The sequence below is a fragment of a genome, unplaced genomic scaffold (assembly GCF_019419815.1).
Source record: "Pyrus x bretschneideri cultivar Hongxiangsu unplaced genomic scaffold, Pyrus_bretschneideri_v1 Contig11, whole genome shotgun sequence".
Taxonomy (NCBI): Eukaryota; Viridiplantae; Streptophyta; class Magnoliopsida; order Rosales; family Rosaceae; genus Pyrus; species Pyrus x bretschneideri.
The window spans coordinates 4,490,936-4,515,184 of record NW_025999402.1 but is presented as its reverse complement, the minus strand read 5'-3'; the positions used below and the strand labels follow the sequence as shown (position 1 = coordinate 4,515,184).

The following is a 24,249-nucleotide window of genomic DNA, read 5'->3' as shown; positions in this document are numbered from 1 at the left end:
CCAATTAAAAAGGGACTTGCCTGAGGCTTAGCATCGAGCCCAAAAGCAAGTTTAAAGCTTTCTTAGCCAAGCTACAGGCCACATGGCTATAATTGAAGTAACAAGTGATGGAGACTAACTTACTACCAGCCAAAAGACACTTTCTAGTGGCATTACAAGTAAAAAGTTGATGACTCACTACCCTCCAAGTGCTTTCGGGCAAGAACAAAGTTACAGTAGTCGGGCTAATTTGCCTATACAAGGAAGAAGATGCCCCAGAGACAAAGACACTCAATTAATCAAACAAACAAACATACAAACTTTACTCTCAAGCCAGATTTGCATACAAAAGCTGTAATCAGCCCCAATCCCAATCCTTTTAGCTATAGTTCTCTGAAAAGCTATCTCTTGTCTAGTTTAAAAGCTCTGCTATCTCCTTCAGTGGTGTAGCATCGATTCCCTCGTGTAAACTTGTTTACCATCCATCCTTTTTTATCATACAAACCCTGTAAATACAAAGAGAAGTGACTACAAGAAGTTCAACCTTGCCAGACAAGGTGAAATCTTGCCCGAAGCTCTTTGTTTATTTTCTGAATTAGTAGATATGTTACTTAATGCATTCTCTAGTATGCATTCAAGTTATTTCCATCAATTTTCCTTATTTTAAGAGTCACATTTGCATTTGGATCCGATTAGTTTAATGGATATGTTTTCAGTAAAATCAATAAAGGATCAGACAAATGACTTAAATAAGATTTGGACTCCTTCCATCCAAGCATACAAGATCATGAACTAAAAGTCCTTGTTTACAAGGCAAGAAAAAGAACTTAATGTGGACTTAACTCATCCATGACAATCCTTTGATAACAAGAAGTTTGAGTAACTTGGGGCGCAAATATTCGACTTAAAACACACTTGTTCTACATCTATTATACTGAAATAAGCAGTGGCACGCCTAGCACTTGGTTAGTTTTGATTGCGAGCCTCAAGGCCTACACCTAAGGCCCCACAAAAGCACCTTTCAAAACTAACGTTGTTCTCTTCTTATAGCACATCAACAAGCAAGAGCCCGACTACACGTCCAAAGTGTCAATCCCTTGGGGAGCTATGCTAAGGTGCCAGGAACCTTCTCCAGAGAAATCTTTGCCCGTACACATACACTTCTCCTATAAGACTAAATCTACACTTAATCACAAGACAACAAACAGAAAACTATCCGATCAAACTTGAATTAAAAAATAAACACAAACTAATTTCTTGCTTCTCAAGCTTAGACAACGACCAAATTGTATTTAGTTCCAACCCTCCCCTCTAAATGGATTCTGGATTTGACTCGAAGTATTCTTCTGGGGTAGACAAATCTTTCCTTTGGAAGAGTCCTTGGCAAAGATATCTATAATTTTATCATGTGATTTGCAATATATCAGCTCAATAGTATTCTCTTGCAGTGCTTCCCTTATGAAATGACACCTACTCTTAATATGCTTGGTCTTTTATGGGTTCCTAGTCATTGATATTGTAGAGGTGTTGTCACAAGTCAGTGGTGTTGCATCCATTTGAATTTCCTCAAAATCCTTTAACACCAGTGTTCTAAAAAAGGGCCTAGGCGGCGCCTAAGCGCTGGACAGGTCACCACCGAAGCGTTTTCTTGCAAATCGGCTAGGCTTTAGGCAGGGTAGGCGATGCTAGGCATCTAGGCGGTTTTTTTTTACTTTAAATTAAAAAAATAAATAAATCCTATCTAAGTGTAAGTTTGTGAACTTGTAGTATGTTGGAAATAAGAAATTAATGAACAGAGAAGAGATTGATGTGTTTTACCATTGTGCGTCGGCAAACCGTGATGGCTGAAATAGATGAGCTGGGCTGAGGTCTGAGGTCTGAGGTTTGAGGTTTATGTTGATGTTAGAGAGGGTGGAGATAAATGAGAGACTAATTTCAGTTTCTAAAGAGAGAGGCTTCTAATTTTCTTGGAAGACTTCTCTCATCTTTTGGAGAAATGAGAGAAAGACCTAGGGTTTCTCAATTTACTCAAAAATGAGGGAAGGCATTCAGAAATAAGGGTAGCCTTTCAATTGGAATCCTAGGGAGCTCCATTTCCTGATGCACAACACGTGTGCGCCTCTGTGTTACCGGAAAGGAGCAACGGTCTAAATTAGATATAGGGTTTGGGCTCTGGGCTTGAGGTCATCAAAAGCTGAAATGAGAGTGGGTGTAGCTGCTAGGGTTTTTCAAATGTCAAATGATGCTGCTACACTAGGTTATATTGTAGTTGTTGCAAAAGATTGACAGAGGTGTGGCCTTGTACGTGTTGGTCAGCGCGTCTTTATCAATTTCAGGTCACAAGTTCAATTTCATGGTGGTTGTTTTGTGTTTCTTTTTAATTCTTTTTCCCAAATACATTTTTCTTGTATGTCATCCTACAATACTCCTAACTATGGTTAGCATATATGCTTAATATGTTGTTTAATTTTAGACTTGTTGGATACTTTTTTTTTTTTACATTTTATCATTCTTTAATTATCTCTTATCCATGAATTTCATAAAAGTATAATTTTTTGTAAGTGCCAATATACACTTATTTACAAGATATACAAGAAATCTACCTAAATCTGTCTAGACCCCGCCTAGGCGCTAGGAGCCAGCCTACCGCCCTACTAGCGCCTAGCGTTTTTTAGAACCTTGTTTAACACAAATCTCAACCAAATAGCCGAAGAAGTTGCTTCTATAGCAATTACATATTCTGCTTCTGCAATAGACAATGCAACACTTTGTTACTTGAGGGAAACCCAAGAAAATATTCGAGAACAAAATGTGAAGGCATAGACTGAGGTAGCTCTTCATGTCATCCCCACTTCTACATCAATCACTATCATAGAAGCCTAACAGAACAGCTTTCTCACCCTTTTTGTACTTGATCCCGAAGTCCAATGTTCCTAAGATGTACCTGCCTCTTTGCAGTTCCCATGTGAGTCCTTGTAGAATTATGCGTAAACCTTGACAAAGGCTGGCTGCAAACATGATGTTTGGCTTTGTTGCAGTCAAATAAAGTAGACTTCCAACAATTTTCCTATATAATTTCTCAGCTACAGATTCAGTTTCGTCTTCTTTTCACAACATTTCTTTTGTAATTAAGGGTGTTGCCACAGACTTGCAACCTTTTATATTGAATCTTTCAAACAAAGTCTGAGCATACTTCTGCTGATGGATAAAAATGCCACTAGTTCTGGAACCACACGAATTCCCATAAAGTGATAAAGTAGTCTCAACTCTCAAGTCTGTCATTGCATACTATTTCATTATAATCCTTCTTGAACCCTGCAATCATTTCTTCACTACTTCCAGTAAACACATCATCAACATAGATGGAGACAATAGCATTTCTGAGTCTTTACCGACCTTTGTGTAGATAAAGGGTCTCTAATTAATCATTCACCAATCGGTCTAAGCACCGATGAACTGTCCTCTCTTGAAAAAGAAATTATCAAAATATAGTAGGTTTGTGCTTCAATAATTCGACTAAGATCACGAAGAGTCAACTACTCGTCTCTCACCCAGCATATCTCCTGACATTTGTTTGGTTTACTTCTTATGCATCTGTTATTAGTTTAGCGTATGTACTTTTTTTGTCACCATTTTTCAGGTTTTTAGATTTTTGGCAACTGAAGCTGCAAATATCAAGTGAGCTTTGCACATTCATGTTTCCACAACGTGTAATGTATTGCAGGTGAGTCCAATTAGAAATTTGATCTACTGGAATTGTAATTTGAAAATAGAAATTCAGTTATGTACACACAAGTTTAGCTAAGTTTGTTGAAATTAGATTTCAAGACTATTTACTGACCATTTCCGCAAGGCGAAGGAGAAGCAACGATGCACTTTCCGCTGATTTTTCGATGGCATGATGCATTTACTGCGTTAGGGCAGAAGACGAAGAAGAAGAAACAGAACTTATGTGGACTCGTGGTTAAATAACACTTTTTCCCCTTGCTGTACTTGGAAACGAAAAGCTAATGTCCAAAAGCAATTAGACAAAGCTGTGAATATTGTTCATTTTGAATTGATCGTCTTATCCATAGCTTACTAATTCGCTTTGTATACAACGCTAGTTGTTTTCTAATGTTTTCGTTGTAATCAAGGAGCAAGTAGCTGACTTTGGTGTGCTTAACTGCTTATAAAAGTCCATTTCCAAATGTTTCTTCAGTTCCCGCTCTGCACAACCATGGAGTGCTCTTCATTTACTTTTCCGGCCTTTCCTCCTTCCTCAACTCTAAGGCCAAAAGACATCTTCAAAGAGTGCATTCATGTCCGAAGTTTTTACTCAGTTAACCATCTTTGTCATTGCATCAACCGCATCCATGCCGTGCCTTCAAAATTACCAAACAGCAACCGTTCCATTGTCCCAAATCAGCTTAGATCATTTTTGTTTTGCTCGAACACGAGTAAGCATATGAAAATGCAGACTAGCCATGGGGTAGTTTGGTAAGAGTACTAGTGATCAAGGGCCAGAAATAAAGTGAACGAATTGGATGGAGGGGCTTGTGGCACTTTGTGAACTGTGGAACAATATTTTGGAGCAAAAAGAGGTTGCGGGCAAAGACAACGCTCACCATGAGGGTGAAAACGATGGTTGTGGAAGTGGTGGAGAGGAGGGTAGTTGTGCGGAAAGTTGTAGTTTAGAAGAAAATGAAGGAGAAATGATAGACAGATCATACGATCCTGAATCTTTCTCGAGGTTTTTGGTTAGGGTACCATGGTCAGACACTAAGTTATTTTCTAAGCTAGCCTTCGATCTTGTGCAACATGGCCAGTGTGATACCAGAGATCAAGGTATGTTTTCGTTAATCATGTACTTTCCACACAGATTTACATTCCAAATTTACTTAAGTCGGGCATTTAAGCATTTTCCATTTGCAATACTAATGCGCATGCAGGCCGAGGATTTGAAGATATACTATGGCCTACAATTTGTAACCTCTTCATTAGAAAAGTAAGCAGAAGTAGCTTGTTTTATGGAAGGTTCAACAATGACAAAAGTACTCGCAGCAGCAAGCGAAATGGAAAGACAAGAGATGGAAAATGACCTTAGATCACTCCACTACTCCTCGCCTTGTGAGTGGTTTGTTTTTTATGACTCCAGTATTTCTACTCGTTGCTTTGTGATTCAGGTTATTTCTTATAAGCCCTTCATTCCAATCTTTGTATGACAAGTCTTTACTAACTTTATTTAGCACTAGCTAGCTCTCCAATGGCATTTGTTACATTGTACATACGGTTCAAATGTTCAAAAAAAAGAGATGACGTGACACAGATTGGTAAATGCATAGAATGGTAAATTGGTAATCATCCTTCACTTGCAGGGAATGGACTCCGTTGCATCCCAGCAGGCATACCTCTTTCGAACCCAACAAATTTGAGGTAAGCATAGATATTCAATACATACTCTTATACTACATCTTCAAAGGGAAGAAAATGAGCTAATGGCACCGTCCCTATGTAGGGGACAAATATACGTGTTCACAGAGGAATCTATGAAGCGGCACAGGCAATGTACCAGCAATTCATGCCGGAAATATTGGAACACTTCCATAGAAACGGTGAACTCGCAAAGCTTCAATTTACTGGCCATTGTCTTGGAGGAAGCATTGGTCTTTTAGTCCACATGATGCTCCTCACTAGGAAGGTTGTGAAACCCACTACTCTTCTGCCAGTTGTCACATTTGGATCACCATTTGTGTTCTGCGAAGGCTACAAATTACTTGACCCACTAGGGTTGGAGCGAATGATCACATCCACTGTACGATGATGCATAGAGATGTTGTCCCTAGAGCTTTCTCCTGCAATTACCCCAACCATGTGGCTACTCTCCTCAAGCATTTAAATGGTTCGTTTCAGTCACACTCTTGTCTGATAAAAAATGTAGGTGCCAGTTTGATAAATTCATAGAAATGGGCGAACATAATTCAATATCAAGTCAATAAGGTGTCAATACCATTGTCAATAACATGTCAATAGTAAAGCGCGCCCACAGGTTATTGATATGTTGTCGAAAATATAAATATCGCTAAAACCCTTCGCCTAATAAAAGACGGACGTACTGCAAATAGATTTTTGTCTAACTCATAAAATCCTCCACGTTAGTAAATCATTTTTTTCTGATGTGTTTTTATGCAGAAGATGATGTACTCTCAAATCGGAAAACTGTTCATTCTCCAACCTGATGAAAAGTTATCTCCTCCACACCCTCTACTCCCCATGGGGTCTGCCCTCTATGCCTTAGACAACAAGCAATCTGATTTCTCTTCCGATATCTTTAGGGCCTTCTTGAACTCCCCACATCCACTAGAAACCCTTAGTGATCTAACAGCTTATGGTTCAGAAGGTACAATCTTACGCGATCACGACTCATGCAACTATCTAAAGGCTATGAATAATATCCTAAGGCAACACACAAGGATGGTTGTGAGGAAAGTGAGGAAACAGTGGAATCTCCTGTGGCCGCTGCTTACTTCACCATCTCCACACTGGTCCAACGATGAAGATGAAAGTGGTCTGTAGAGAGCAACAAGTTGGTAACAAGCGATCATACAGAGATATTTAAAAAAAAAAAAAATTCCTGCATATAAATACAGAGATTCTCAGGAGGAATTTATATCTCACATCCACTCCCCTAATTTCTCGAACAAAGGCGCAAGTACAATCTACAAAATTTGGTCTATAAGATATTGAGAAGTCAGGTCAATTCCAATGACAGTGAAACTGCATGTATGATAAGATTAAACCTATTCACATGACTCACTGACGAAATTTGCAACTAAATCTGATAAACAATACATTGATTCAAGCGAAAAAAAATTCAAAATAAAATTCAAACTTGAAATGGACAATATTATGAAGATATCATGTTAGCTTAACTGCATTCGTGGAAGCGTTGAGATTATAAAGATATCATGTTAGCTTAACGTAAGTGTTAATTACTTAGAGACTAATTGGTTAGCCAGGGGCATGATTATAAAAAAGCATTCCCAGCTCACTTGCATCACTCACTCTCTGAAATATACAAGCTCATCGGCTCTATTTCTCTATTCTTCCTGTATTCTCTCTCTGCTTTGATTTCTTCGCCTAAGTTAATCGATCTTCCTCTTGTTGTTCCTCTAATATCATTGTGATTTGTACCTTGCACCATTGCTGTTTCAGTTTCTGCAACCAATTTGTGGTTTGAGTGTATTGAGAATATATATATATATATATATATATATATATATCGACTTATTTCTTAGGTTATATGCCATAACTCATTCAGCATGTTATTCTTCATTAAATTCGTCGTTGAGAGTTGAGTTTTCGTTTAAATTGAAAAAAAGTTTGGGCACGAATCCCTAATTTTTGCCATGGATGCAAATTCTATTTTATTTTGAAGCCTGAAGCTTGAGATTGGAATATTTTGTACCGTATGATTTGTTCAAAACAAAAACGAGACTGTATAAACCATTGACAAAAATAAATAAATTTTACAAAAAAAAATTAAATAAATACATTGTATGGAGAACTATATAAACCCCGTCAAGCTAGCATGCACGTTGATTTTCAATCAGTAATAGAGAGCCAATTGGTTCACCAGTCATATTAAGAAGTTAAATACATGCACTCAAAATAAAAAAATAAAAATACATGAGAAAATTTAACAAATTAATATCTAAATAAACCATTTATAAAAAGTAATAATTAATCTACTAAGATAAACCATAATTATTGGCAGAAAAATTCAGCTTAATTAGCCCGAAAACAAACTGATATTATATATAAGCACTGAATCTGAATCAAAACAACAGCACCAAAAACTTGAATGATATATAAACCACACCACTTGCATTCAATAAAATTGAAGCATGAATTTAATCCACAGATAACACTACCGATCATTTCGAGCGAACATGGACGACATCGGAGACTGCCTGCCTCCCGCAGCAGAAACCCTTGTACTTCGAATGAAAACGAAGCCTGAAAATTGAATCGTTGATGTTAGAATCGAAGCAAAGTCCATTACCAAAACCCCGAATTCCTCGTACACTTGTATGCTCTTCCTGAGAAATATTACAGCCATCACCGTCGACATGGCATCCTTCAATCTAGCCATTTTCTGCTTCCTATAGGCTTATGCTCTTAAGCTGTTCCTTCTCTGTGATGACAGAACTTAGATTTGATATGATGTTACATCAAACATTGATTATGTTATGTTTGTATTATTAGTCGTACCAAACTAATAATATATATATATATATACACGAAGTTAAATTACAGATATACCCTTTATTTTACGGAGGTCTATTGTTTGCTCTTCCATTTCATGCTCTTCCATGCCCTCTTGTGATGTGTGGTCACGTTTAAACTAATTCAACATTTTATATTAATTTTTTATAGAAATAATAAAACAAAAAGTAATAAGAATATAAAATGTTGATGTGGTTTAACCGTGAACACACAAACACAAATAAGAGGGGATGGGGAGAGTATGGAAATTGAAGGACAGACAATCCACCTCCTTATTTTACCACCAGAGATTAGAACTTTCATTTTTTTTCTTTTTTAGGAAAAATAATGAGAATGGTTTGAAAATTTTGAGTTTTAACTATAATAGTATCAGCCATGATTGACTTTTTAGTATAAAAATATAATTTTTTTTTTTAAATGAACAGTATCAGAAATTTTTCATTAAAATTGAAATTTTGTTTTTTATGGTTTGCAAAAAGCATGCGAACAAAAGTTCAAACGCTGTTGCTTTCAAGTCGAAAGGTCCAAGGACACTATCGTAATTGGACGAGTGGCATGTGAGAGAAGCAAAGCGCTGAAAAAAATGAGGACATTGTGGACTCATCCTTTAGTAGATGCAAGCTTACGTGTTACTGTCCGTACTGAAATTTCTTATAACTTGCTTGAAAAATGTCGACACTCGATGTCATGGGACTATTTAAGATTAGACTTTATACCATACCTTTTGTTGAGTTTGTTTTATTGTTTTGGTAAAAAGAAAAATTTGGACAAAGAAAGCAGCACTCCTTGTCTCCCAAAGGTGGCGAAAGGACAGGCACAGCGACTACCCGGGGTGAACTCCCCACCGGCGGTCTCAGGCCATAAGGGCTATGCAGACTTGACGTCATACCCGACTTCTTCCGATTTCTCACTGGCATTCAATCAAGCTACTTTGTTAGAGCATTCCAATAAGAGGCTTTATATGGGGCTAAAAGGTGATGGATATAACTTATTTTAAAGTTCCGATAAATCTTTAGGGTTCTAAAAAAGAACCTCTTCTAATTTGGGGCTCTATACCTTTGAGGCTATAAATTTATTTGGATGAAGTACCGATTTAGTCCTTAAATTATTTTTTCAGTAAAATAAATTCCTAAATTCATTAAAATTGCTAATTTCATCTCTACCATTTTATTTAAAGCTATTATATCCAATTTTTCATCAATTTAAGTCACTTGACACACTTGAGAGTGTAATACCGTCATTTTCTCGCCTATAAGCCCTTAACATTTCATATAGATTGCAAATCTAACGTCTAATTTACCCTCCAAAGTTAACTCCATACATTATTTTTTTTTATGAAAATTTACCAATTTACCCTTTAATGTGTATCACTTGCAAGTAATGTGACTTAAATCGATGGAAAATTGAATATAGTAGCTTCGAACCTAATATTAGGGATGTAATTAACATATTCTTAGCAACCAATGGATTTAATTATCTTATTTCAATCTCATCCAATTGTTTATTTCTCTGAATGGCATATTTTCCGAAATCAAACAAGATAAAATTTCATTTCATAACAACATTTCGATTAGATTATATTATATCAATCTCATCCGTTGGTTTATATCTCTAAATGGCATATTCTTCAAAATCAGACAAGCTAAGATTTCACTTTCTACTAATCGTTAGATCAGATTTCTCACCTCAAGCTAACCCATTGGGCTGTTATCTCTAATATCATTCACTCTTTATAAATGGTATCACACTAATTTGAGAACACATAAGCTTCCAAACCCTTTATTCTCAAATACCTTACAACCACTAAACTGTAATGGCCCGACCATGGAATGATAACTACTCATCTAATGAGGATAATGCTACTTTTGCAATGGTAGGAGCCACGTATCAGCATTTCCATAGACATTTGGAGGCTACGTTAGTGCAAAATGAGCTAAAACACGGTGGCACCTTGTCACGCCGACAAAGAGTAAATCGAGATCGGGAAGAGAGCCACGTTGAACTAATGCATGATTACTTCTCTAACCCTCCTTTGTATCTACCTCGCTTCTTCCGAGCTAGGTTCTACATGAGGCGTGAGTTGTTTGACATGATCATGGAGAGAGTTGTCAATTTCGACAATTATTTCACTCAAAGATGTGACGCACCTGGAAAGCTTGGATTTTCACCATATGTCAAGATAACAGCAGCATTCTGAATGCTTGCATACAGAGCAGTGGTCGATTCCCTTGATGAATATTTAAAGGTATTAGAGACAACAACTTAAAGTCTTGCAAGAGATTCTGTCGTGCCATCCATACTGTCTACGGACCATAATACCTTCGTAAACCAACGAAGGATGACTTGCAATTGAGAAAAGCTAAGGAATGAGGGTTTCCTGTATGCTTGGGAGTCTAGATTGCATGAACGAGGGTTTCATGTACTATGAGATGTGAGGTCTCATAAAATTGACTAATAACTTCCGAGTTACCACCTTCGAAATGAAAAATGGGTTTAGCATCTTATTTTTTGTACTTTAATTAGTATAGCCAGTAATAATTACTAGAATCAGTGAAAAACACTTTATATTTTCGATATTGAAGTATGTCTTAAGTTCTAATTCATCATTACTATTCAAAGGTCAAATTATAAAACAAAATACATAAAATGTCACCTATCAACTGTTAATGCCAAATGTGATAATAATCGGGTGCAAAATAATTGAGTTCAGAATTTTTTTATTCGTAAGGGAACTTGAAGTGCCCGTTTACTATAAAAAGAAAAATTGAGGCGCTTATTAGTGAAACTTTCATTTTTGGTATTGGTGTGGTTGATTGCCACCAATACATTTGAAAGAAAGTTTCTGTTTAATTAGTTATTGATCATTGTTAGTACAATGCTTAATTAGCCCCATTATGTTTAATTAACAATTTGTACTCTTCCATGTGCTTTGTTCAACTTCCTTTCTACCATCATTCCTCCACCTTTGCTCATCCCCATTTTCTAATTGTACTTCCCCTATATCGCTAACATAAAAGTGAAAGCCAAAACTAAAACAAAATGGTTATCGATTCAGCATCTCTAATTTACAAAAATCCATCACATTACAATTTACATACAATTCTAAGGACTATACTTAGGCTTTTTAACTCTTCAACAAATTATTTTACATCCATCTTAAAGCGATGACTGCCTGCGTGTGACAAACTAAAGTGGGTCTACGCCGCTCCTAAGTCTAAAACTTTTGGACATTGTTATACCCCTAATGAAAGAAAGCTCGAAATTGATTTGCATGAAGAAATTCCAGCTCTGTCAAAAGTGAGAATCATTCCTTCCCACATGCCTTCAATTTTCAAATGCCTGAAATCAACAAGTAAAGTGTCATCTCTGTTATTTACCCTCTGCTGCCATCCTTTTCCGTACCTCATGAGCTGTATTGAATATGCCAAGAGTAGGCTTGTCGCACACAAAGCACTTCTTGTTCTTCGAATGATGCTGTGAATTAAAATCAGATTAAGGTTAGCAAAACAATTGGAAGAAACACGGCATGGGAAAACGGTAAACTCTATAATTGCAACGAGTTGAGATGATGCATTAAGAACAGAGGGGTTACCTTGAGCGCGCAGTGCTCACAGAAGTAGTGGTTGCACTTGGTTACAACAGGATCAACAAAGGGTTTCCGGCAGATGAAACATGCGAATGGCAACGAGCCATCCTCGTCGTCGTCATCATCATCCTCAGACTGGTCCACATCATCTTGGCCCAAAGCTAAATTCCTCTTCCGTGTTTTCTCTGCTTCCTCCCACTCCCTTTCCATCTGCCACCCAGATTTGTAGTCTCCACGATCATGCATAAATTTGCAGGAATCTCCATAACCACAATAACCAGTCTCTTTGTAGTCCTTACAAATGTCTGGCTGATAATCAAATCTTGTGGTAGCTCTGATGTGCGCAGAAGCTCTGAGAGGCCCATGGGAACCTCCTGCTTTCTCACTGGCCACTGTTAGCTCTCTTCGGAACCCAGCCTTGTAGTCAGTATAACCATGGATCCCTTTATATAACTTTTCATTCCCAGTCTCTTTGCTCTTCCCCTGCAAAGCCTCCTCTGCCTGCTTAAGAACTCTCTCGCGAACAGCTCGGGCATCTCTAGAAAACTCAGTCTCAGTCTCCAGAGTCGCTGTTGCTCTGCTATCATTTTCTACTTGGATTTCTTTCGAAGACTTGAACTCAAAGATTGCACTGCCATCAGATGTAGAGCTCTTCGCCGGTCCACTAGAAAAATACAGCTTGCCATCAGGCTTTGCGGCTTTTCTTTGACTTGGGAATGTTGTGCCCCCATATGTTGAGTTGTCCTCCTCCTCATCTTCATGAGGCCTTCGCCTTCTAATGTTTTGCTTCATTGATGACTTTGGGATGAAGTTGCAAACTGGAAAGGCAATAGATCAATGTTACAATGTACAACGATAGCTAAAAAAAACTCAAACAAGTACAGAACATACCTTTTCCAGGTTCCGGATTTCCACCTGAATCCGCCATATAGACACGTGCAACCAAAGCAAGTGTAGCAAATTAAGGTTGCCGAGGGGATGGTTTCACCGCTACTCTTGCTATTGGAGCTGAGTGGTTGGATTTGGGTTCTGAGAAGCAACTCTTCCTTTTTAACAGGGGCTGCTGACAAACAAAATTAACTTAATAATCTAACCAAAAAGCTCAAACAAATAGACATCATAGAATTCTTACATGAATCTCACGAAATAAAGTGAAATTGTAAAGAAAATGGAGATCAAGCAACCCTAAGCAACAACTTAAACTCTGCCATGAAAAAAAAATAAAAAAAATTAAAATTAAAAAAAAAAAAGAGAGAGAGAGAGTATAAATGTAAGTATTTTCTGTGGTATATCAATACTCAATTAAACAAAAGGATAGTAAAGTTCGTGTTTGCTTCCCAAGAAACCTATGAACCAACAAAAAATACACCCGTGAATTCTTAAGCCAGAAATACCGCTCTTTTAAAGTTTCAGAGAAATTTAAACCACATGAGTGATAATTTGGTGGAAACCCTAATAATGGAGAGAGAACTAATTTGGTGCAATTCAGCACCAATGGTAATGCCTCATTCGCTAGATATCGTTGGTATCAAACCAATTCTCGCTGGCTTGGTTTTGATGAAAGAACTAATTCAATCATGACAATAGCTTCATGAATGCATTAATTCCAGGGTTGCAGCCAGGAATTTTCAAAAGAGAGCTGCCTTCCTTTAATTAACTACGCAAGGAAAATCCCGCCCCTCAGCTAGGGCAAAGTGCCTGCCCCCTTGCACCCATATTAGAATTCCCCAATTCATATCGTATTGTGATTATCAACAAAAAACGAAAAACTAAGCACGAAAAAAGATTTAATCATCAATAACTTTGTTATCAAGGGGCCATAATTTTGGTCATATCCCATTGTACGAATCACTTTACACTTGTGCAATTGTATCCCTAAACAATCCAGTATGCTAGAACCTTAATTCCTAACACTAAATTAAGTTGCAAGCGTAAGGATAATCATCCTTCTTCGAATATCGAAACGAAACAAAAATCCTTGAACCAATTCCAAATCAAGAACTAACCAGAACCCTAAACCCTAATTTCCCCAATCGTAGAAAATCAGAAAACTCGCAATCCCCAATTCCCAAAATCTATAACACCCAAATTCAAGTAACCCAACAACTAAATCACAAAAATCCAAAAAAAAATGAGAGAGAAGAACTTACCTTGTTGCTGTTGATGGCTAGGTGGGCTATGGAATGCGTCGTCTTCTCTTCTGGGGGCTATTGGAAGATTGAAGATTCGAATTTTATACGTTTCGGAGTTTTTGAGTGTTGCAATTTTGCCGCGTTGAATGGTGTGGACGCAGATCGAGAGTGGGACGAATACGAGACAAAATGGGCTTGAGCTCGTGAAATAATGGGCTCAGTTGGAAGCTTCATGTTGGGCTTCCTTAGGTCGGTGCTCCAATAAGAGGTGGGCTATATTAGGTCCAAACAAAAACAAAATAGAATAAAAAGTATTAATTTATAGAGGCTTTTAGATCTAGGTCAAAAAACGTAGAGTGTTTTTAGGAGTGAGTCCAGTTATTAAATTATATGTTTTTATTTCTTTTATACTCATTTTATATTTTCTAAATATATTAAAAGTCAATTAAAATCTTCTAATATTATGCATTTTAGAACTCCAAAAGAATATATTTAATATCTTATAACAAAAAAACTAATATACTAACATAAATTTATCTGCAAAACATTCTACCCTAACTCAAGTAATAAATATATGAATGTATATAATACCGATATGAAACCTAATTAAAAGGTAGAAAAAACATAACATACCTATAAGTAAGACACATTAATCTGTGACAGTTAATTATAAAAAAAGAATCTGTCATATAGGTAGATAAAATAATTAACAATGTGATATAGGTTGATTATAAAAATTAAAAATAAAATTTATAAATGGGGTTTAAAGCAAGAGGAAGAACGAGAAATAACAAAAAGATAAATAAAAAGGAAATAAGCAAAGAGATGATTGGGAAGAAATTTGATTTTTATAATAAATATTATCATTGAACAGATAACTATTGATAATTAAATAATTAAATATAACAAATTGGACTTATTTTAATAAACTGGACTATTCCTACTATTAGCTTAAAAAATTAGACTTATATCAAGTTTCCCCTAATTTATATTTTTTTTCAAATTAAAAAAATTATTTCCGCACCCTTATTCTCTTTGTGCACATCCTTGTTTATTCAATTCATCGAGTTTCCTTTGAATTATTCAAATCTCAAAGCCATTAATAAACAGGGATGTTTAGAGGGAGAAAACTGGTGAGGTGAAAATCGCTTCCGTAAACGTAATGCAACTAAACTAGGGTAAAAAGACAATTCAAGTATAAGGTGAAGTACACTGTCCCAATTAACTAGCTTAATCAATCAGTAGATATAGTATTTATTTATCCTTATTGTTGTATGAATGTATGATGCACTGTAAAGTGGTAGTGGGTGGAAATTTAAAAATGCATGGTTTGGCTGCCATTTTACTTGCAAAGCACTCAAGAGAAAGGGAGCCCATCATTTGGTTGTAAAGCACAACTCATGTGGGAGGAGCATGCTGTAGACACTTTCATGGTCCTCATGTGCATTGCATTGCAAATTTTTACCGTTTTGAAACACCGACATGGCATCTATCCGACCAATGAGAGACATTCTTAGTACACAGGGTGGGCCCTTGTCAAACATTATCATTTGGACCTGGATTTTTCCCATATAACTTACATGCATATCTAGTTTTACTGATGTGATATCCAATTGAATCGTATATTGTTAGTATTTAACTTTTCACGTGACAGTGCGTGATTGTCAAACATGAATAAGTAATTTCTTATCTTAAATGTTTTTTTTTTTCAAAGAAAGTGAGTGCACTTGGCTAGAAAATCACAATCGAGGTTGAGGGGAGAAATATTTTTCCCAATGATATTTGATTTCCGAATAAGTAAACATCTTGCTATGAGATTGTTTGGATTTGTAAGTGGCAATTCAGGCTGAAATAAAGAAGCCTGGTTCACATTGAAACCGTTGCTCTCCTACGCATATGAAAAAGTAAAAGTATATGATTAAGATTTAACTAAATCTCATATAGTTAACTTTTAATTTTTCACTCGAAAAAAAATACGTGCAGGAAAGAATTCCTAACACATGAGATCCGCAGCAGCTGCAATTTATTATTTTATTTTTCTACTTATTATATTTGCTATAATACATATTGAATCTGATGCATGCACCATAAACGTGTACCTGCAAATCAAACAGTGACACGTACGCAGAAAACAGGTTCAAAGCATGATTCAGAGTCAATGAAAAGGGAAATTTTTTATTGTGACCAGAACACAAATGGTACATCACGTGTTTTTATAGAAGTTGTAAGAAATTTTATTTTTTAAGTTATTAGCTTTTTAACATACATATTTCACCGTTTGTATAATGATATATAATGTACCATCCGGTGTATTGATCATATTAAAAAATCTCTCCAATGAAACAAACATATTTAATCTCTGCCAAAATATCATCGGGATGTATGCTGATTTTCCACAATTAGGTCGACAAATTGCAATTTGTTACGGGAAAATCGTGTCAGTCTTTTGCCTTAACGGCTCTAAATCATATCGAGTATGCTGATGTGTATAGCATCATCACTGACCTAAGCAACTGCGCATCAAACATAATCTGGGGTTTTCGAATTTGCACAGATATTGTACATGATATTTGAACTCATAACTTTCGGACTATTCACAAACATCGTCAGATCAGAATACGAAATGTGTTTTGATCATTTCTGTCATAGTTAATTGGTTATAATTATGATGAAACTTTAACTTCTTCATTAATTCTTAAAATTTGCACAAAACTCATACATGAGATACATTCCTAATGGTTTTTCAATATCATCAGATCAATAGGTCATTAGTCCGCTTAGATACTAAAATGCATCTATGATTGTTAGCATTTTCTATAGTACAAAAGATATCTTTACTTTGAGATAACAACTTACATGGCACGGATATACTTTTGTTACATGTATGAACTAAAAACAAATGTAAGTTTTTGTTCACATACCTTTCATTGACACAGAACGTCACGTAACGATGTACCCGTGTCATATAATGTAAATTGTTCTCCTACTTTACCTTTGTTTGTTAGTCAAAGAACAATAAGAATTGAAGGACACAACAGCCAGCACTAGGGAAATAGTGCAACATGAGTCATAGGCATCTTTTTAATGTACGTTCCAAAATCATGTGAAGTACTGTACGAGTGTAATTTTGTAATCTTTATCTTGTGAAGATTTGTTGTGTGCATAAACCCCCGCATTGTAGGGCACGATTCCACAATGTGACCCTAATGCTTGGGAAAGTATTGCACAAGGCTTGTTCTGGGCCTAGTTTTTATTTTCTTTCGGTGATTTGAATTGTGATGGCACAAAAAGAGATGAAAAAGAAATGAAAAAGGTGATGGCACAAAAATGATGGCATTGAGGTTGATGAGTTGTTCTCGTAAGAGTTATTCATATCATATTTTTATATTATTTTAGGTGGTATTTAATGTAGATAGCCACATCATTTGAATTAATCAGATTTTTAAATTTAATTCATTATTTAATAAACTAATAATTAAGAAAAACTAGTTAATTAAATGATGACTATGGTATACGAGAAGTCTTTTTTCTTTATTTCCTTGGGTTTTACAAATTTTTCAAATGATGTGGCTGTCCACATCAGATGCCACCTAAGATAGTATAGAAATGTGGTATAAAAACATAGTATGAATAACATTATTCTTCTCGTAAGCCTTTGTCTACCTCACTATGATCCTAGCCTTCCATCCCTACCAAGTGCTGCTTGCAGTTGGTGCTGCAGATGCTTTTGCATCCATTTATGCTGATGACAACTTCCAAGTTTAGATGAGAAATCTAATTCTACCCTCATGGTTTGATAAGTCTTTCATTGACAGTGGAAGGCAGTGCAAGTAGACAGACGAATTCAATTGCAATCTTGCTGTTGCTGATCAATCGGTACATCTGGACCGTCATGATATAATAGTCCACTGCCCCAATTCTTCTTCGACGTCAATGGGTGGATCTGGAAGCATATTGGGAGGCAAACGTGTTGGTGATGTTTATAGCGAGGCTGTACACTGAGTGTCATGACATGATCTCAAAAAAACAACGCATATCATGGCAACGCCAATGGCAACATGGGGTCCACTGCCTAAGCCAATTGGAAATTTTGTCTCTTTGCCATCTTACATATATTATCTTTTTTGAAATCATAAATCATATCGTGTTATCAAATTATTAATCAGAACTGTAAATTAGGATCTGTCTTTGAATTGTATTTTCAAGTATGATTTAACTTGGTCAATAGTATTTCAGGAGGCATTTTCATTGCTGACGGGGTTTAGTCTTGTTTCGCTCGCATAGAGATTTGTGTCTGACGTTGTGAAAATGGCAAAGGTTAACCGAAAACGAACTTAATCTCTTCATTCTTTTCTTCAACCCCAAGAAATATATATATGATCAAGCCGGTTTTCGGTGTTTGACTTAATCTTTGTCTGAACGTTTCAGGGAAATGGAAATGGCATTCCCCTTTGGTGTAACCGCCTCTGAGGTTGGTAGAGGTCCTAACTCGCCACAATTACTTGAACACCTTCGGTGGGAGTCAGTTCTGAAGGTGATTGAAAAAGAAAACTGCAGGAGAATGCGTTTGTGTGGGGTTGTATCTGAAAGAAAGGCTCGCTGCCCTTAAGGATAAATATGAACGTAAACTAGTTATCTTTATCTCAACTTCAGGTGATGGTTGCTTATGTAGTTATTGGTGATGTGAGGCGGAGAGGATTCATACTTGGAGTTGGAGTAGGTTTACAATAAAAATGTTTTCGGAATCACACCTCCTCTGTGCTTCACTAATGAACATGAAGGTGTACATTTTTTTTCCTACCATCTTAGCAATCATAGAAAATATTGACTGACATGCCATTCCAAAAATTTCTAGTACCAATTGTGTCGCTTTTTTTTTTTTTTTCCTTTGCTGGATGCAATGTTCTACAAGACGTCGAAACACTGAAGGCTTTAATCTAATTGTAGATAAAGGGTGTCTAATTAATCGTTCACCAATCAGTCTAAGCACTTGCTTAGCGTTATGCATAGGTTAAAATTTTACTTTATGTACAATTTCCTGAGCATTGCCATAAGTTTGTTCACTTGCACTTCTGCACCACAATGGCATGCACTTCATCAATTCTAAGGCCAAATGACATCTCCAAAGAGAGCCTTCGAGTCCGAAGATTTCACGTCGGGATATCACAACTTTAAATTAAGATAATCTTGACCGTGCTGCCGTCGCCGATTGCTCCAAAACCGCGTGGTTTCTCAAAATTTCATAAAACCAAATACAGGAGAAACGAAATGAAATAAAAAAGGCGGGCCGACGATAGTAATACTGGTTTGGGGTGAGGTATTCAAATGAAGGGCATATTGAGTTGAGGTTTTTATTTGAGAAATGATTTCTGCACATTTATTTTTTATACCCTTTTTTGGGCATTGTTGAATAAAACTAATAATTAAAATTCATAATTAAGAATATATGTGTCATTAAGTAAAATAAGAAATAAAACGTGCATAAATCAATTTATTTTGTTATAAGCCTCCATGAGAAAGTAAGAGGCATGTATTGACTAACAGGCAAAAATGTACTTTGATGGATTATGTGGCAATTTTTTTTTTCAATATTTGTCTTGCCAAAACTATCTCTCCAAACGATGAGACAAAAATTTTATGATCATCTCTAACATTTGGGTTAAAACCTAAAATTTTTAACCCACAAAATTTAGGCTTTAGCACAAAAACAATTTTTCTTCTCCAATAGTTCTAGGTTAAAATTTTAGCTTGAGATTATTAAAGAATGAATTTAGAATATATTATAATAATTTATTTTCATAAACATTTTAACCTAAAAATATTTATATTCTAATAAAAGTTAAAAATTCCCTAAACCGACCCCATGAAATATGTATTTATAGAGTTTAGGTAAATTTTGATTTAAATAAATTTATTAATTGTTTTAGGCGTTGGATTTAATTTTGGGCAATTAAATTTTTTTTTAACCGTTAGATTTGATCATATTCGATTTTAGTTGTTGGATCTAATGTATTTAAAATTAAATAGCCTTGAATATGAACTGTTAGATCAGCTAATTGTCTAATAATTAAAACTGTCGGATCAAAAAAGAGCTGTTGGGCTCATTTTGAGTGGTCAACATTCTCGTCAAGGGCGGGCCCCACTTCTTGTCAGCCCTCGCACGTCTTCCGCTTTAGGCGCTTCGCCTTGCTGCGATCTTCACTTTTCTAGGTGTGTCCACGAACATAAGGTGCACTAGCCTTTTAACTCTGGCCAAAATTTTGGGTTGGGTTTTTTTTAATTTTATTTTTGAGTTCTAAATTTTAGGTTTTAACCTCAGGATTGAAGATGGTTGGGCAAAGCCAATAAAATAAAGAAAATCAATAAATCTATTCACCAAGTACAAAGGAGAGAAAGGGATTCAAACGCTTGATAGTTCTTTGTTTCGAACTATACCAGTTTTCAAGAACGGAGCTATCAACTACTTAGCCATCTCTCTAAAAGATAATTTCTATTTTATTTTTATCCCATATTTTATTTTTATTCCACCTCATAGAACACGGACATATGAGTTGATACCATTACTATCTATAGAAAGATATTGGGTGTGAATCTATAGGTCCATCTATTCTGTATATATATAATACAGATGCATGATCCAGCAAGCACGCCCCTTAAGGCAATTTGTTACCTTATTATTTCTCTACTTTTAGTCATTTTCAATAATATTAAAGAAAAGCAGTACAATATATGCACATGAGTAGGGGTGTAATTGTGTGTATAAAATATTAGTGGAACCTCAAATTGCCTCCTCTCCCTCAACAAAGCTATGTTGCGTCATGAAATTTTTAATTGTGTTCGAATGAAGGAAGTAAACTAGAAATTATGACAAAAGTCAGAATTTATAAATTAACATTAACTTCCTTGTTTTGATTCTTAAATATAGAAATATAGAATTTTCGCGTGAAAACATAACTTAGAATCCGGGACCTCCAATTTTCAAGTTTTAATTTCATGTAAATATTTTTCATTTTCAAATTTCTATGAGTGAGAGTTTAAAAATAAAAAATACAAAAAAACTCAACCATGAGTAGCCACCACCACCTACCACCACCAAAACCACCACTACAACCACCACCCACCATCATCATCACCTTGTGGTCCTTATTGTTACCACCGGCACCACCCACCGCCATCGCCACCATCACTACCGATGTCGCCACCACCACCAGAAGCACATTTCATAACTATTATCTTTCATTTATATATTAATGACTTTATACACACATTTCGTATTCAAATTTCATTATTTTTAGGTTAATCAAATTAAAAAATTCACAAATTCTAGAAAATAAAATTTCTTCATTTCTATTTCCATCATTTTAGAATTCCTTAGTAACCTTAAATTTTCTCATCTAAACATAATGTTAATCCCATGGAACCATGTTTTGCTGATGTGGGGCAGTAAATCTAATTTGCCTAGTGAATTGTCTAGTCTTTTGGAGATGCTTTTAACTGCTAAATTTGGATAATGCTAAGGAAACTAAATTTGGAGACTAAATTTGCAAACTAAATGATGTGTCACCAATAAGAATGTGCATGTTTATCAATACTTAAGTAATAACTAATCATCAATTTTCATATCCTTTGGTTTTCAAAATTTTGTCCAACAATTTAGTTTCTTAGCATTACTCGCTAAATTTTAGTTTTTATGTCTTTATCCACACATCTAATAGTTAAAAAAGGTTTGAAATACACGATACCCAAAACACTATAAATAAAAGGCCTTTTCTTTTCTTTCAGTGTTGTGTGATGCACAAAAAGCAATGAGAACAAAGTTGGACATTGAACAAAGGTGATTGTAAAGTCATTATGTATTTAACATTTTTTTGTATAAAACTGCAGACTCATAGGTCAACCTTTCGGATGAGAATTATCTACCCTCCTATTCTTATTTCCATCCTCTCCTTTTAAACATTGCTTTTTGTCTTATTATCTCTATAAAAAAAATCAATATAAGATGTTGACGTGGCTTAACTATGACCGTTCAAATAAGAGAGTATGGAAGGATAGAAAGATTAGAAGGGTAGAAAATCCTCTCCCAACCTTTCTCCTTTTGGCTTTTGAGGAGTTTTTATATTGGTCGGTTTGGTTGTCCTTCTATTTTGTAATATGGAGAGAGAGAGAGAGAGAGAACAGAGAGAGAGAAAGTGAAGAAGAAGAAGGATGGCACTGAGTTGGTTGTCCTCTGTCAACATTCTTGTAGGACCCCATGAAATGCCTTTGCTGATAATTCGAATGCTGCACTGCATGTTAGTGATTTATCACGGATGGCTCAGTTTATGCAGCAAAATGACCTCGCTGCATTGTAGCAATCCATGAGAGTTACGACCCCACTTACCGTTCCACCAACACAAATATTACTAATAACTTCACAGCAGATTGTGCATAAAATTATGGGAGTTGTACATCCCTCGTTTTAATTTTTATCGAGTAGGAAATTCAAACTTAATTATATTTGAAAGCAAGATGCTACTAAATTAAGAATAAGTTGAGTCATCCGCAAACGCGCGCATACGTTAACATTAGGACTAGCCTTAACAATCTTAGGCTTTGAGGTAAACCATTAACATGGGGCTCTATGCCCTCAGAGCATTGCAACTTAATTATGGGGTATCGTCTAATTGTGTTTTAGGTATTTTAGTTGGTTATATGATGAATTGTTGGGGCATTCCAATAGCTACTTTGTATTGAGCTTTCAAAAATGTTCAATACTACTTAGGTCAGCATTGTAATAAGTTAATTGATAGGATTAAAGGCACACCACAAAGTAGCACACAAATGTCCTATTGATTTTCCTTATTAACACTAAGATTTGTCAATTGTAGCATATGAAAATAAGGGTCTTTCCCACAAAAGATTGTTTTATCTAACTACTTAAAATGTCACAAAAACTGTGTTGATGTCCCTACTGACCAGCCACCGAAAAATAATTATTAGACTGACTTACACTTATCTAAAGTCTACGAAATTTTATATGCAAATACTAGACACACAGAGCTACACTCACACAAATTTTATTAAGAAAAAACGAGTTAGGGGAATTGCTATCCACCACCAAATAATCATGCAAACATGTTATGTTTCATTCAAATTCCTTTCATTTTTGGATGAAGATGCTCAAGTTGGCTCAATGTTAGAACTCAACCTATTACTCTTTCTTATGTAGTATGTTAAGAGAATGGCGTTTTCAACTTAACTTAGTCCCTAACATGCAATCTAGAATGGTGTGTTCATAGATTTAACAAGTAGAAATCATTAAAAACGAAAAGAGTTTGAGTCATCACAAGGCATAGTAAGTACTAGCGTTGTCTTACTTAGCCTAGAAATTGATTCACATGTTAATCGCAATTAACAAGTACTACTCTAGAACATATGTAGGTCCTCATTCGACAAGGGCAGGCACACACATATTCATAGCATTGGAATCCTAGATATGCTTACTAAGTATGCATCCGTAGAAAACACATAAAGAATTCATCAATGAGACAAGTAGTGAACCAATTTTCATCCATTCGTAAAAGTAATTCAAACGAAATGTCATAACAAACTTGCAATCATATTTGGGGCTTCAAAACGGCCCCTAACTACAAAAAATTAGTTACACATAATTCTCAAATTAAACCAAAAGAAAGACATGAGTTTGAGAAGATAAAACCGAGAGAAGAGAATGTCAAGATTTCCTCCTTCCTTTCCTTCCTTCCCCAACGCAAACCTTGCATTTTTTTCCTTGCTTTCCTTCTTGTTTTTCTATCTTTTTTTCACACTTTTTCTCCCCCTTTGCTGCTGCAACCTGTAGGTCTTTTCTTCTTTTCTGCTGCCACAGTTTTTTCTCTATAACTCACCCCACTAACAGCCATTTAGTGATGACAATAAGTGAGAGGAAATGCTAAAACAATTGTAACTCTTTGGACAGCCTTTATGCCCATTACTCTCACTTAATTTTCCATTTCCTCTGATATTTGAATAGGTGTTAGCTGGCTTGTTCTTGGCTGCATCAATTTTGGCTGTTAGTTTTATTGGATTTATTGCTTTCAATACTTTCTTGTCAGTTACAAACTGCTCAGCCTCTTGGGAACCTTTTAGTGTTAAAATGGCCATAACTTCTTCTAGAAAAATTATATTAACAATCCGCGAAATGCTCCAGAAAATAGACATCCGTAGCTTTTCAAGCATATAAAGCTCATTCTCTAATTCATTCTGAGCTGTCCGCAACTTGCTTCCAAAGTCAGCTGACGTGCACAG

General features: G+C 35.8%; 2 protein-coding genes and 1 pseudogene across 5 annotated transcripts; 2 read left to right on the top strand and 1 right to left on the bottom strand.

Annotated features, from left to right (window-relative positions):
• The first annotated feature begins 3,872 nt into the window (after positions 1 to 3,872).
• LOC103962186 lies at positions 3,873 to 8,215 on the top strand (annotated as a pseudogene).
• Positions 8,216 to 8,830: 615 nt separating this feature from the next.
• Positions 8,831 to 10,772, top strand: LOC125473888. The gene is made up of 2 exons (XM_048577303.1): positions 8,831 to 9,221; positions 10,125 to 10,772. Exons 1-2 carry the CDS (start codon positions 8,831 to 8,833, stop codon positions 10,442 to 10,444), a joined length of 711 nt encoding a protein of 236 aa, XP_048433260.1. The 3' UTR covers positions 10,445 to 10,772.
• A 505-nt stretch (positions 10,773 to 11,277) lies between these two features.
• On the bottom strand, positions 11,278 to 14,112 carry LOC103962169 (zinc finger CCCH domain-containing protein 1). Of its 4 annotated transcripts, none has more exons than XM_048575459.1 (5): positions 13,984 to 14,112; positions 12,966 to 13,037; positions 12,725 to 12,896; positions 11,840 to 12,651; positions 11,278 to 11,721 (listed from the first exon to the last, which is right to left on the bottom strand). In XM_048575459.1, exons 3-5 carry the CDS (start codon positions 12,759 to 12,761, stop codon positions 11,617 to 11,619), a joined length of 954 nt encoding a protein of 317 aa, XP_048431416.1. In that variant the 5' UTR covers positions 12,762 to 12,896; positions 12,966 to 13,037; positions 13,984 to 14,112; the 3' UTR covers positions 11,278 to 11,616. The 4 variants fall into 4 exon arrangements, with proteins under 4 accessions (XP_048431416.1, XP_048431397.1, XP_009373122.1 ...); XM_048575440.1 differs by having other exon boundaries at positions 12,725 to 12,893; XM_009374847.3 differs by lacking the exon at positions 12,966 to 13,037 and having other exon boundaries at positions 12,725 to 12,893.
• Between the last annotated feature and the right edge of the window lie 10,137 nt (positions 14,113 to 24,249).

What these genes read in the sequence shown, in the direction of transcription:
- LOC125473888 (XM_048577303.1), top strand. Translation starts at nt 8,831, where the DNA reads ATGAGGACATTGTGGACTCATCCTTTAGTAGATGCAAGCTTACGTGTT. An exon ending in GCTTTATATGGGGCTAAAAG is followed by an intron (nt 9,222 to 10,124) that starts GTGATGGATATA and finishes TTGCAATGGTAG; the next exon opens with GAGCCACGTATCAGCATTTC.
- LOC103962169 (XM_048575459.1), bottom strand. Translation starts at nt 12,761, where the DNA reads ATGGCGGATTCAGGTGGAAATCCGGAACCTGGAAAAG. An exon ending in AAATCCGGAACCTGGAAAAG is followed by an intron (nt 12,652 to 12,724) that starts GTATGTTCTGTA and finishes TTGCCTTTCCAG; the next exon opens with TTTGCAACTTCATCCCAAAG. An exon ending in GTGAGCACTGCGCGCTCAAG is followed by an intron (nt 11,722 to 11,839) that starts GTAACCCCTCTG and finishes TTTAATTCACAG; the next exon opens with CATCATTCGAAGAACAAGAA.